The sequence below is a fragment of the Acipenser ruthenus genome, chromosome 5, assembly GCF_902713425.1.
Source record: "Acipenser ruthenus chromosome 5, fAciRut3.2 maternal haplotype, whole genome shotgun sequence".
NCBI classification, from domain to species: Eukaryota; Metazoa; Chordata; class Actinopteri; order Acipenseriformes; family Acipenseridae; genus Acipenser; species Acipenser ruthenus.
In genome coordinates this window covers 38,291,397-38,307,152 of record NC_081193.1, presented here as the reverse complement: position 1 = coordinate 38,307,152, position 15,756 = coordinate 38,291,397, and the positions used below count along the sequence as shown (strand labels likewise).

At 36.4% G+C, this 15,756-nt stretch overlaps 1 protein-coding gene across 1 annotated transcript in view; it reads left to right on the top strand.

Moving 5' to 3' along the window:
* LOC117402897 (PH-interacting protein-like) overlaps window positions 1–15,756 on the top strand; it is a 106,442-nt gene that overhangs the window by 55,907 nt on the left and 34,779 nt on the right. The window contains exons 22-27 of the mRNA XM_059024145.1: window positions 1,915–1,994; window positions 3,181–3,403; window positions 3,945–4,064; window positions 4,476–4,583; window positions 14,832–14,956; window positions 15,304–15,386. Of these exons, the coding sequence (XP_058880128.1) occupies window positions 1,915–1,994; window positions 3,181–3,403; window positions 3,945–4,064; window positions 4,476–4,583; window positions 14,832–14,956; window positions 15,304–15,386 (739 nt within the window). The remainder of the gene's footprint in view (window positions 1–1,914; window positions 1,995–3,180; window positions 3,404–3,944; window positions 4,065–4,475; window positions 4,584–14,831; window positions 14,957–15,303; window positions 15,387–15,756) is intronic.

Below are 15,756 nucleotides of genomic sequence, written 5' to 3'. Positions count from 1 at the left end.
CATTGGTTTTATGTTGGGAAATATTTTCAAGAAAAATAAAAAACTGAAATATCTTGCTTGCATAAGTATTCAACCCCTGTGCTGTGGAAGCTCCCAGTTTACACCGATGAAAGAAATTGCCCTAACAAGGACACAATTACCTTACCATTGGCCTCCACCTGTGAACCATTAAAGTTGCTGTCACATTTTCTTGATAAAAACCTCACTGTTGAAGGATCATTGGTCAGGCTGTGAATCTGAAGGAAAATGAAGACCAAAGAGCATTCTACAGAAGTTAGAGATAAAGTAATACAAATGCATAGATTAGGGAAAGGGTACAAAATAATATCCAAGTGTTTGGATATCCCAGTGAGTCGTATATACCTCCCTTTTTTCACTTTAATTTTTCTGAGAAAGTTCTTCTTGAAAATTGCTTCGTAACCAAGTTGACTACGATGTCTCCGTTGTCTGGCTTTATTTTTTAATTTGTAAAAAGCAATTCTAAATATTACTTGGACGTCAGACCCCGAAGAGATGGACACACAGACAGCACTGGGGTAAATGAAAATAATCTTAATATATAAAGATGAAAGTTTATCTGTCTGTTCCTTTATACATTCGGACCCCGCAGGAACCAGTGCAACCAAACTTTGCAAATGTTATGATTTACTGTATTTCTTTAACTTCACCTCCCGACACTCGTTTCCGCCTTCAGTTTGAGCAGGCACAGTCTGCACGTGAAGTGATTGTGCAATCCCTGTGCCTAAATACAAATATACATTTTAAATCACCTGTGCTACATAACCCATACTCCATATACCACTACATACATGCATAAAATACGCACAGGGGCGGTGCACCTCGCCACACTCTTCCATTGGTTAAACCTACTCAAGACCCAACTGTTTATGTCCTGCCGCCGCTCACTTAAGATTGGACTGCCGCGGAGAAATTCAGATCTTCCATTGGTTGATCTTATTTTATATATATTATTATTATTTATTTCTTAGCAGACGCCCTTATCCAGGGCGACTTACAATTGTTACAAGATATTTTTACATACAATTACCCATTTATACAGTTGGGTTTTTTACTGGAGCAATCTAGGTAAAGTACCTTGCTCAAGGGTACAACAGCAGTGTCCCCCACTGGGGATTGAACCCACAACCCTCCGGTCAAGAGTCCAGGGCCCTAACCACTACTCCACACTGCTGCCCATATATATATGTATATTACAATTTAAAATCGTGCTGAAATTTTATATATATACACACACGCGCACACACACACACACACACACACACACACACACACATATATATGTTGATCTCGTGTGTGTGTGTGTGTATATATGTATATAAAATTCAGCACGATTTTAAATTGTAAAAAAAAATAATCTGTGAACAACTCTCAGGACAAATTGTGCATCCCTTCCTGCGATTTCATCGGGCAGTGTGTGATGCCAACTCACAAACATGTTTTTGCGATGCAACCTCCTCTATTGAGATGCATCGGGCAGTGTGTTCTGGGCTTAATGGCATTGGCATTGCTTTGTCTTTTTTTTAAATATTGGGTATAGGGTGTGTGAAGTGAATGGTCTATTGTAATTGCTTCTTCAATACAATATATATATTAATGCGGATTGGTATCGTAACATTTCTCAGTTTATGTCTGCACTTGTACTTTGTCCAAACTAAACCCTTCAAGGCCATAAGCCAACTAATTTGTGTTCAGAATAAGTCTCCTGTATACTACCGCCCCATTGATTTAATAATAATATCAGAACAATCAGCAGTGTGTTTTAAAAGAGCATTTACAAGTAGCATCTGTTTGTAGATTGAAAGGCTGAATAAAAGAATAACTGGCGATTGCAGAAGCAGTAAACGACAATGCCCTCATGAACTAAATTGTACAGAATTATATTTGTAATGACAGGAGGGTGAAGTTCGTCCTGCAAGTGGTGAAACATCAGAAGAGGAGGGGAAGGCCTGGCCAAGTGACAGCAGCAGCTCCAGGTAGGTGGAGTTCTGATATACCCTCCTCGTAGCTCATGGAACTCCAGGTCATATATATTGGAGCACTGGCCAAGACTGTTAAAGGAGCATTAAAGGGATTAGTATAAGACTTGATGTAAAACACTTTCAACATTCAGTCACTGAAGTCAAATAGCAGGGTGTGAACAGGCTGGCTGTAGGGGTGACGTCAGGCCAGGAAATGAAACCAAAGCACACAGTAATTGTGGGCGAAACCGAGACGCTGCGGCACGCCAGTGTTTTATTAACACAAATAAAAATAAAAGGTTAAACAAAACAAAAACACTGACACAAAACAAAATGGCACCTTGGCCAAAACAGACAGACACTAACAAACGGGACGAACACTAAACACATAACAAGTATCGTGCTGGCCCTCCAGCACGATAGCAATTGTTACCTTTAATTCTTAATTCTCTCTCTCTCTCTCTCTCTCTCTCTCTCTCTCTCTCTCTCTCTCTCTCTCTCTCTCTCTCTCTCTCTCTCTCTCTCTCCCCGTACCTTCTCCCTGAACATCCAACCCGAGTGACTCAAACATTCACCCTTTTATGCAGCTGTACCGAGATTGGATTGCTAATTAATCATTCAATTGGAATCTCGGTACATCTGCACGTGAACTATTTCTCGTGCTTCCATACAAATACCCCTTTTACTCTGCATGTGAAGTGATTGTGCCACCCCCCCCACATTATATCCCGTGCACCAATACATCTACACCAACATTTAATACACCACACGCAACATATAAACACATAAAATACACACAGGGGTGGGGCACACTGCCACACAGGGATTTAAAGACTAATGGTATGCTATTGCTGATCCTTTGAGAGGAATGTGGGACTTCTCTCCGTCAATTCTCATTAATTAACCACCTAATGTATCTATGCCTGTGACAACCAACCTTAAGACAAATGGCTGTCCTAGGCAAAGTATGTTTTTTTTTAAAAACAATTGTGATGGCATTGTCTCACAACAACACACAAAATGTTCTGCTGCCTGTAGCTCTATCCCTTTTGAAAACACGATTGGTGTGTATCAAATAGATTACTGCTGCAGCGTGATTTCCATTAGATATCTAGTTTTCTTTGTTCGTGTGTAAGGTGCAACTTAATATGCCAAATCTGACCTGTTTTTCAAGGCTCTCATTCTTAGTTTTGTGTTTCAGTGACTACACAAGTGATTATTCTGACTGGACAGCAGACGCTGGCATCAACCTGCAACCACCAAAGAAAACTGTTCGACACAAAAAAAAGAAAAATGCAAGCAGTTCAGAGGAGGATGGGGAGAAGAAAAAAGAAAAAGAGAACAAAAAGGAGAGGAAGAAAGAAAAACAAGACAAAGATGGTGCATTACCAAAGAAAAAGAAGCCAAAGGAAAGAAGAATGAAGGTAAACGCCAATTAAATAACCCAAGAGACAGTCTGTATGCACCAAGTGAGTATTTAAATGCCATAGTCGTTTTAGATAACACTGTCTTTCATGTAAAAATAAATACAAAAAACAAAACAAATGGGGAAACACATATTAAATGTACATCAATTTATAGTTAACTGCTGGCATGGTGGGTTTCAAAATCTTTACGAATATACCAAACAAAATTGTTTAATTGTAGATGATTCAAAATTCCATCCCTTTTAGATTAATTATTAGTGTAACGTATTACAGAATAATGTTGGTTAATTAATTTTATTCCGTTTAACCAAGCTGCCAATAATCCTCAATTTAAATTTGTGGCTGTTTTTGAGCCTAGTATTGAGGCTTTGTGTTCATTTAATAAGGACAATAATTTTTCAGTGATATGAATAAATGTAGTATAAAAACCAATAACATATTTGAGACATTTCAGTTTTATAATGAGGTTTGTCAACCAAACTTGAATCCAGTACCGTGTATCACAGATATTGCACACTTTTGTAAATTTGTTTTTCAGAGACTTCCAGCGGAAGAGTTCCAAGAACAAGGTCTGACGCTGGAGGAATGGCTGCCTTCACCGTGGATCACAGACACTGTCCCTCGGAGATGCCCTTTCATACCACAGATGGGAGATGAGGTAGCACTTAGTTTAAATAAATGGCCTCTAGCCATGCATCATTTGATGTGGTACAGATATAGAAGTTTGATGGCAGTGGTATTAAGTCTGCTGTTTTTAAATAATTAAAATAGACTCATCTAAGTGGGCATTATTTTGAAAATGTGTTTGTTAAAATAAATAAATAAATAAATAAATGTATATTCTCCAGCCACCCTGCAAATATTTTGCATCACAGGAGATCAGGCCTGTATATTCCTCAAATATGTAAATGGCAAGAAAATTCTGTTTTAGCTCACTTTTTAAGCTATACATGTCAATCAGAGATACTGTTATATGAAAAAAAAGAAATCACTAAATATTGATAACATTGATTTAGTTAAGGAAGTCAAATTGTGAAAGATAGTAACCTTTTAAAATGTTGCTTTCTAGGTGTACTATTTCCGTCAGGGTCATGAAGCTTATGTGGAAATGGCCAAGATGAACAAGATTGTTGGTATAAACCCTAAAAAGCAGCCCTGGCACAAGATGGAGTTAAGGGTAAAACACCTTTACAAACTAATTTTATGTACGTAACATTGCCGAGTTCAGAATGCTCTAGAGTGGAGATTGTGGCATATATTGAGAAACATGGGAATTATAGATGTAAGGCCATTACAAAATGTATTACGTAGGTATATTGTTGATTTGTGAGTAATTAATAATTTAGTGTCATTTTAGGGCACAGCCATGACCTCCAGTACAGTAGGTCAATTAAATTGGTGTTTCCCTATCAAGTACAAAATGTAACCATTACCTAATGGGTATTTTAACCTAAAGACCCTTATACCCTGAATAAGATATATCAAAGCTGCACTTAGTTCCTGTGCATTTGCAATGCAGCGGTGTCGGTTACTACCCATACCTTTACTAGGAGGAGGCTGTGTGGTCCAGTGGTTAAAGAAACGGGCTTGTAACCAGGAGGTCCCCGGTTCAAATCCCACCTCAGCCACTGACTCATTGTGTGACCCTGAGTAAGTCACTTAACCTCCTTGTGCTCCATCTTTCGGGTGAGACGTAATTGTAAGTGACTCTGCAGCTAATGCATAGTTCACACACCCTAGTCTCTGTAAGTCGCCTTGGATAAAGGCATCTGCTAAATAAACTAATAATAATAATAATAATACTAGGTTCTACAGACTTTGGTCGTGGATCCACAAAACCCTGGTTTTTGGAACTAAAGTATTAAGGGTGGCTTCCGGGTCAACCCTTACAAATAGACATAGAGGTGAGTTTCTCCCTCAATTTTTTTAGCCCTAGCTGCTTGTACTGGGGTTCCTAATGGTAATGCACAAGGTGGCCTTTGGCTTAGCCTTGTAGCATTCCAGTTGGTCTGCAGTATTGCCTTGCGACAGCTTTGGTATTCATACATTTCGTACTTTATAGGGAACATTAGGTTATTATCATAACCCTGGTTCCCTGAAATAGAAATGTAACCATTAACCTTCAAGTTCGCTGCGTCTATGATTGCAGCAGTAAGGAAGGTCTTGAAGGAAAAATTATGTTTGTGTCGGCAGTCTTTTTATGACCTTGGGGGTGGGCACGACTACATCACAGGCACTACATGCAGCTTTGATATATCTTATTCTGGGTATTGGGGTCTTTAGGCTAAATACCCATTAGGTAATGGTTACATTTCTATTTCAGGGAACCAGGGTTGTGATAATAACCTAACGGTTTATCCCCAGTAGCTTAACCCTCTGCAGTCCATTCATGGCAGACAGCAAAAAACAAAAATCTTTCTCTGTTAAAATGAAACTTGATGCGGTGGACAGAGTAAGAAAAGATGAAACTCAAGCAGCAGTTTCAAAAGATATAAATGTTGCAGAATCTACATTGCATGGATGGATAAATGACAAAGAAAAACAGAGGTTTTCTTGATGAGATTGACTCCACAGATGGCTGCACTAAAGACAATGAATTAGACTGCTTTATTCGCTTGGTTTCTGCAGGAACGTCAACAGGGAGGCGGGCACATAAAAGCATATAGGGGGGTGCCCACATCAGCGCAGGCAGAGACGAGTGAGACAAGCTGCTGTGTGAATGTGCTGCTGTGTCAGAGTGCAAGACTGTTGTTTTTGGTGTGGCCAAGACTAACAGGGACCGGGAATAATCATCCCAGTAAATCATGGATTTGAGTACCTGCAAATTGTATGTGTCTCCTTCCTTCATTTTCAACCGTACGCTACAATATTAATTTGGCTTGCGGGCATTGTAAATCATTTCGGGAAGAAAAATGCCAAAATTCGTTGTGGCAAAACACAAATAACACGGTCTCCTAATTATGGACCCTGACAACCGCATTATAACTGGGTACTGTATATTGTATGTATTATTAAATTGTAATACTGCATAGCTAAAATATACAAAATGCAACTTATTTGGAGTCAAATGTTACATTTTTGTATGCATTGAAACATTTAGATTAAACTTCTCTGCTTTAATTGCCAAAAAAAAAAAAGCTTTTGCAAGAAAAAATGAAATAGACTAGCAAACTGGCCAAGTGTGTGACCAAATTTCAAGTTGCATTTTACTTTGTGGGCTAAATAAAGCAAACTCTTTCCAATACAAATTTAGTGTGGACAGTGAATTTTAATATCGTATCTAACATACTCCCCAGATTATTACAAACTATACAAATATATATTTTCTGAATATACCATATATACCATGTACTGCATAAAGATAAACAGGGCTTGTAATTAGGTTCAGGATTTTTTTTAAAACAGGTTCAGATTTGCATCGAGGTAAGTTGTACTGTGTAGTGCATAATGCAGTTTTTTGTTATACAGATTATCAAGGAACACAACAAAGTGTCTGAAACAGTAAGTTGTGAAACAGGTGGCAGCTGTTAAATATGAAACTTGCTTAAATAAATGCAGTGTGCCCATGTCTGTGTATGGATTTAATAAAAAGCTCTTGGATTGTGTCAGCATGTCAGATAATTGAAAGATGCTGTTTTATACAATCTCCTCTCTTTTTTAATTTATATATATATACAGTACCTTGCATAAGTATTCACCCCCCTTGGACTTTTCCACATTTTGTAGTGTTACAACCTGGAATTAAAATTGAATTAATTAGGATTTTTGTGTCACTGATCTACACAAAATAGTCCATAATGTCAAAGTGGGGAAAAAAATCCACATATTTTTCAAAAGTATTTATAAATAAAAAACTGAAAAGTCTTGATTGCATAAGTATTCACCTCCTTTGCTGTGACACCCCTAAATAAGCTCTGGTGCAACCAATTGCCTTCAGAAGTCACACAATTAGTTGAATGGAGTCCACCTGTGTGCAATTAAAGTGTCACTTGATCTCAGATTAAATACACCTGTTTCTGGAAGGCACCAGAGTTTGTTAGAGAGCATATCTAAACAAACAGCATCATGAAGACCAAGGAGCTATCAAAACAAGTCCGGGATAAAGTTCTGGAGAAGCACCAATCAGGGTTGGGTTATAAAAAAATATCCCAAACTTTGAACATCCCCTGGAGCACCGTTAAATCCATTATTAAAAAATAGAAAGAATATGGCACAACCGCGACTCTGCCTAGAGAAGGCCGTCCACCAAAACTCAGTGACCAGGTAAGGAGGGCATTATTCAGAGAAGCAACCAAGAGGCCAATGGTAACTCTGAAGGAGCTGGAGAGATCCACAGCTGAGATGGGAGAAACCGTCCATGGGACAACTATAACCCGGACGCTCCACAAAGCTGGGCTTTATGGAAGAGTTGCGAGAAGAAAGCCACTGCTGAAAAAAACCCATATCAAATCCCATTTGGATTTTGCCAAAGGGCATGCGGGAGACACAGCAAACGTGGAAAAAGGTTCTTTGGTCTGATGATACCAAAACTGAACTTTTTGGCCTTAGCGCAAAACGCTATGTGTGGCGCAAAGCCAACACTGCTCATCACCCTGAGAACACCATCCCCACGGTGAAGCATGGTGGTGGCAGCATCATGTTATGGGGATGTTTTTCATCGGCAGGGACTGGGAAACTGGTCAGGATTGAGGGCAAGATCGATGGAGCCAAATACAGGGAAATTCTAGAGGAAAACCTGTTTCAACTGGGGCGAAGGTTCACCTTCTAGCAGGACAATGACCCTAAACACACAGCCAAAGCTACACTGGAGTGGTTTAAAAACAAAAACCTGAATGTCTTAGAATGGCCCAGTCAAAGGCCAGACCTCAATCCGATTGAGAATCTGTGGCAAGACTTGAAAATTGCTGTTCACCAACAGTCCCCATCCAACTTGACAGAGCTTGAGCAATTTTGCCAAGAATGGGCAAAAATTGCAGGATCCAGATGTGCAAAGCTGGTAGAGAGTTACCCAAAAAGATTCACAGCTGTAATTGCTGCCAAAGGTGCTTCTACCAAGTATTGACTCGGGGGTGAATACTTTTGCAACCAACAAATGTCTTTTTTTTTTTTGTTTAATTAACTTTTGTGTCACAATAAAAAATATTTTGCACCTTCAAAGTGTTAAGTATGTTGTGTAAATCAAATGGTAAAAATCCCAATTAAATCCATTTTAATTCCAGGTTGTAATACTACAAAATGTGGAAAAGTCCAAGGTGGGTGAATACTTATGCAAGGCACTGTGTGTGTGTGTGTGTGTGTGTGTGTGTGTGTGTGTGTGTGTGTTTATATTTATATATATATATATATATATATATATATATATATATATATATATATATTAGCTCAAAGAGCCAGCTGCCCAACGTTTCGATATGTTGTACATATCTTTCTCAAGGGAGCCTGTGTTTGAATCAAAACATTGGAGGTATTTATAGGTTTTTGACGGCATGACAACTACTTGTTATTGTTTACATTCAAATCCATGATTTATTCTTACATGATGTAATGGTGTTCTATATATTGTGACATCATTTTTACTTCTATCTTTGAATCTGTATTAATTCTAATTAACATTACTTTATCTAAACTTATATTTTTATTATATCATGCAATGCTGGCTCTGAGGATCAGTCTAGATTTGGCCTCCTCAGCGCATCAGTATGCACAACTTTTGAATGAATTTTGTTTATTTATTTAAATGTTATATATTTATTGAAGTTAATTAGTTCATTCTTTTCTGTTGAGTCCCGCTGGCATAATCGTGTTCAGCCTATTTATCCATTTACTTTCTTTTATTCTTCTATATGTCGCATTGTCTAATTTGAGCTGTTCTAATACTACAAACTTGACATCATTTATGTCATGTCCCTGACTGGTGAAGTGCAGTACTATTGGTTCATTCATTTTTTTATTTCTAATTAATGAAAGGTGGTTCTGAATTCTTTTATATAAAGTAGTTCCAGTCTCTCCAACATACTTGATTTCATCACATTTTTCAGAGGCTATTCCATAAACAACATTGCTATTTTTACAGTAGGTATTAGTTTTTAGTGGATATGTGGTGTTCTTATGTTTAATTATATTTTTTCTTTTGTCTATGTATTTACACACTTTACATCTACTAGTGCACATGTTCGTAGAACCTATTTTGTCAATTATTCTTTTATGTTTACTGTGAACTAAAATATCACCTAAATTAGCTTCTCTTTTGAATGCTACAACTGGGGCCTTAAGAAATACTTTTTTTTAATTTTTCTGAATTATGTAGAATCCGCAAGTGTTTCCAAACTATTTTAGAAATATTGGGCAAAAGTTTAGAGTAAGTCATTATTAATGGGACTCTTTTGACCTTTTTATCTCTATTTTTATAATCTAGTAGATCATCTCTTTTTAGTTTATCCACTTTTCTTAACTCCGTCTCTATAATTCTTTCTTTGTATCCTCTTTTTTTAAGATTTGTTTTTAATACATTTCTTTGTTTTACATAGTCACTTTCTTTTGAGCATATTCTTCGTATTCTTATTCCTAGACCCTTTGGGATTGCCCTTTTAGTGTGTATCGGATGTGCAGAGGACATGTGTAAATACTGGTGCATGTCAGTAGGTTTACAGAAGAGGTCAGTCTCAATTGAACCTTCTTCAAGTTTTACTATGGTATCTAAAAATTCTATTTCTTTCCTTGTCCATCGAAGGTCCACCTTAATATTACTGTGTATTTCATTTGCCATTTTATGAAACTGGAAAAGAGATTCATCTCCATGTGTCCAAACCCCAAAAATATCATCTACAAACCGAATGTATTCTAATTATCTGCTTGAATGGAAAAAAGAAACAAAAGATCCAAAAAATGGTAAATTCATTCAAAAATAAACGTCAATATTAATCGTCAATTTGGCCAAAAAATAAAAATCGAATAGTAGCAAGCCTAATTATGAGTTATTGATAACTCATGAAAAGCCTTAATGTTGTCAGCTAAAGTATAAAATCATGTTGATGCAGTCTAAAATACACACACACACATTTTATATATATATATATATATATATATATATATATATATATATATATATATCTATATCTATATCTATATATATCTATATATATATATCTACACACACACACACACATATATATACACACATATATATATATATATATATATATATATATATATATATATATATATATATATATACAGTGCCTTGCGAAAGTATTCGGCCCCCTTGAACTTTGCGACCTTTTGCCACATTTCAGGCTTCAAACATAAAGATATGAAACTGTAATTTTTTGTGAAGAATCAACAACAAGTGGGACACAATCATGAAGTGGAACGAAATTTATTGGATATTTCAAACTTTTTTAACAAATAAAAAACTGAAAAATTGGGCGTGCAAAATTATTCAGCCCCTTTACTTTCAGTGCAGCAAACTCTCTCCAGAAGTTCAGTGAGGATCTCTGAATGATCCAATGTTGACCTAAATGACTAATGATGATAAATAGAATCCACCTGTGTGTAATCAAGTCTCTGTATAAATGCACCTGCACTGTGATAGTCTCAGAGGTCCGTTTAAAGCGCAGAGAGCATCATGAAGAACAAGGAACACACCAGGCAGGTCCGAGATACTGTTGTGGAGAAGTTTAAAGCCGGATTTGGATACAAAAAGATTTCCCAAGCTTTAAACATCCCAAGGAGCACTGTGCAAGCGATAATATTGAAATGGAAGGAGTATCAGACAACTGCAAATCTACCAAGACCTGGCCGTCCCTCTAAACTTTCAGCTCATACAAGGAGAAGACTGATCAGAGATGCAGCCAAGAGGCCCATGATCACTCTAGATGAACTGCAGAGATCTACAGCTGAGGTGGGAGACTCTGTCCATAGGACAACAATCAGTCGTATACTGCACAAATCTGGCCTTTATGGAAGAGTGGCAAGAAGAAAGCCATTTCTTAAAGATATCCATAAAAAGTGTCGTTTACAGTTTGCCACAAGCCACCTGGGAGACACACCAAACATGTGGAAGAAGGTGCTCTGGTCAGATGAAACCAAAATCGAACTTTTTGGCAACAATGCAAAACGTTATGTTTGGCGTAAAAGCAACACAGCTCATCACCCTGAACACACCATCCCCACTGTCAAACATGGTGGTGGCAGCATCATGGTTTGGGCCTGCTTTTCTTCAGCAGGGACAGGGAAGATGGTTAAAATTGATGGGAAGATGGATGGAGCCAAATACAGGACCATTCTGGAAGAAAACCTGATGGAGTCTGCAAAAGACCTGAGACTGGGACGGAGATTTGTCTTCCAACAAGACAATGATCCAAAACATAAAGCAAAATCTACAATGGAATGGTTCACAAATAAACATATCCAGGTGTTAGAATGGCCAAGTCAAAGTCCAGACCTGAATCCAATCGAGAATCTGTGGAAAGAACTGAAAACTGCTGTTCACAAATGCTCTCCATCCAACCTCACTGAGCTCGAGCTGTTTTGCAAGGAGGAATGGGCAAAAATTTCAGTCTCTCGATGTGCAAAACTGATAGAGACATACCCCAAGCGACTTACAGCTGTAATCGCAGCAAAAGGTGGCGCTACAAAGTATTAACTTAAGGGGGCTGAATAATTTTGCACGCCCAATTTTTCAGTTTTTTATTTGTTAAAAAAGTTTGAAATATCCAATAAATTTCGTTCCACTTCATGATTGTGTCCCACTTGTTGTTGATTCTTCACAAAAAATGACAGTTTCATATCTTTATGTTTGAAGCCTGAAATGTGGCAAAAGGTCGCAAAGTTCAAGGGGGCCGAATACTTTCGCAAGGCACTATATATATATATATATATGTGTGTGTGTGTGTGTGTGTGTGTGTGTGTATATATATAGATATAGATATATATAAATGTGTGTGTGTGTATTTTAGACTGCATCAACATGATTTTATACTTTAGTTTCACTGTCGTCATTTCATCCTGTTCTGACAGATCTTGACTGAAGCAGAGCTAGAATGCTCTCATTCATTTAAATGACTGTCAATCACCAATACCTGCACCAACTGTGCACTTTCATTTGCCAGCTACAGCGCCTGTCATTAAAAGCACCTACTTTGTAATTAATGGGTTAAGATGTAGGTAAGCTTTTGCTATAGGTATACGGTGACAGTTACTAGTTTGATTTCTAGGTGTATTTGAGAACACTTTTACATTTGTGTATGATCTTTCTCTATACAAGGTACAGACCAAACGTTATTTCAATTAGAATGTTGGTAACCATGGTTTTGTTGCATGTTGAATATGATAAAAGTGTTTAGCTAAATGAGACGTTCTCAATGGCATAAAAAGTCGATTTCACCCATTATCTGCTTGAATGGAAAAAAAGAAACAAAAGATCCAAAAAATGGTAAATTCATTCAAAAATAAACGTCAATATTAATCGTCAATTTGGCTAAAAAATAAAAATCGAATAGTAGCAAGCCTAATTATGAGTTATTGATAACTCATGAAAAGCCTTAATGTTGTCAGCTAAAGTATAAAATCATGTTGATGCAGTCTAAAATACACACACACACACATTTTATATATATATATATATATATATATATATATATATCTATATATCTATATACACACACACACACACACATATATATATACACACATATATATATATATATATATATATATATATCTATCTATAATGTGTGTGTGTGTGTGTATATATAGATATATATATATATATATATATATATATATATATATATGTGTATATATATATGTGTGTGTATATATATATATATATATATATATATATATATATATATATATATATATATATATATATATATATATATATATATATATAAAAATGTGTGTGTGTGTATTTTAGACTGCATCAACATGATTTTATACTTTAGCTGACAACATTAAGGCTTTTCATGAGTTATCAATAACTCATAATTAGGCTTGCTACTATTCGATTTTTATTTTTTGCCCAAATTGACGATTAATATTGACGTTTATTTTTGAATGAATTTACCATTTTTTGGATCTTTTGTTTCTTTTTTCCATTCAAGCAGATAATGGGTGAAATCGACTTTTTATGCCATTGAGAACGTCTCATTTAGCGAAACACTTTTATCATATTCAACATGCAACAAAACCATGGTTACCAACATTCTAATTGAAATAACGTTTGGTCTGTACCTTGTATAGAGAAAGATCATACACAAATGTAAGAGTGTTCTGAAATACACCTAGAAATCAAACTAGTAACTGTCACCGTATACCTATAGCAAAAGCTTACCTACATCTTAACCCGCTAATTACAAAGTAGGCGCTTTTAATGACAGGCGCTGTAGCTGGCAAATGAAAGTGCACGGTCGGTGCAGGTCTTGGTGATTGACAGTCATTTAAATGAATGAGAGCATTCTAGCTCTGCTTCAGTCAAGATCTGTCAGAACAGGATGAAATGACGACAGTGAAACTACAGTAGCCTAGTAAGGGAGCACTGAGTTGACTGCCAGCGACATCTACCCATTCAGAGCGGAACGGAGACGGGACAGACAGCAAGTATAAAACTACACAAACTAGAGATGATTTCTAAATGATTATTTTTGGTGAGAAAATAAAAAAATTGCGAGTGGTTTTACCGATGTTTATCCTATATAAATTTATTTCAGTCGAACTCATATTTTTGGGGAATTCGACATTTAACGAGCTTTACCGATTAAAATCGAAAAGTAGCAAGCCTACTCATAATTTACAGCCTCGAGTGGCCAACAAATAGCTGGTATGATCCCCCAACAAGACAGCCTGGTAAATGTGTGCCTACAAGAATTGCACATCTCTCAAGTATAATACTGCTAAAGTGAATATAATTAATATGTACAGGTATAAGCTATATAGGGGGTAGATTAAATAAAAAAATCTATAAGCCGCCTTAGCTAAAATGGGTTAAATGTTGGTATTAAAACAACAATTCACAATGCCATCCAATTGCTTGCTATTAAAACAAAAATTCAAGGTGTTGCAGAAAGTGGATTTTGTGGCTTCTCTAATGCCATGTAGGGGGTGTGATTGTGAAATAAAAACACAATCATTCAAGCATTGTAGAACCTGCATTAGGTAACATGGAGCCTTTTTTAAAGGCAGCTTCCAAGTTACTCTTATACAGCATGCTTGAAGATTCACATTTCAAAAACAATAGCACAACATATAAATGAAATATAAAATGGTCATTTATATCCTACCAAAATACACCAAACCCAGCTGTAGACTAATACAAGTGTAAACACACAACTTAAAAAAATAAAATAAAATAAATAAATAAATAAATAAATACGACCACTGCTTACAATATATTTTGCACAGAGAATTGGTTTGTTCTTAACAGGAGCAAGAGCTGATGAAGATTGTTGGGATCAAATATGAAGTGGGACTGCCCACCCTATGCTGTCTCAAACTGGCTTTCCTTGACCCTGATACTGGTAAACTGACAGGAGGATCCTTCTCCATGAAGTAAGTATAATTTAAAGAATAAGACTCTAGCACTAATCTGGGACTGCTTTACATTCCCTAAAGTAATATTGCCTATGATTACTGCAAATCTGGGTCTGTGAAACCATCCGGAAATTATTTGTTGGCATAGTGCTCTCCAGTTAATTATATAGCTCAAGCTACTACTAAATAATTGAAGCATGACAGGAGTAATAATAGCCTTTGTACAAATAGGTAGATTTGGGTTTAAAAAAATAAATAAAAAAAGACTAAGATTAGTTAGTATATTTTTTGTGTGTGTGTGTATTAATCGGTTTAAATGCATTATTTTATTCTGTTGATTTTTTTTTTTTTTTTTACATCCTTAGGTACCATGATATGCCAGATGTAATTGATTTCCTAGTTCTTAGGCAACAGTTTGAAGATGCAAGGACAAGGCAGTGGAGAATAGGTAGGTGCCGTAACTACAGTATTATATGGCATTTTTTTGTGAGATTTATTTTCTAGATCTAATGGAAGAGCTTGTACAGATACATATGTCACAAAAGTTTACACATCTGTAAAACTAGGGGATACATTGAGGTCTCTGTCAGTTTTTATGTAGGTGACTTTCTGTGTCTGAACCTCTTGAGGGGAAATGTCTGTTACTGACATAGTTGAACTTTAATTCTCCACTTAATTAATTAATGTATGTATTTATTTGTTTATTTATCAAGTAATAGATGTAATTTGCCTGGCATTCAGATCACAACCTAGAACTATTAGTTGTTGGTCTGGGCAGTTTTAAGACCATTAATAAATCTGAATACAATTTTCAAATG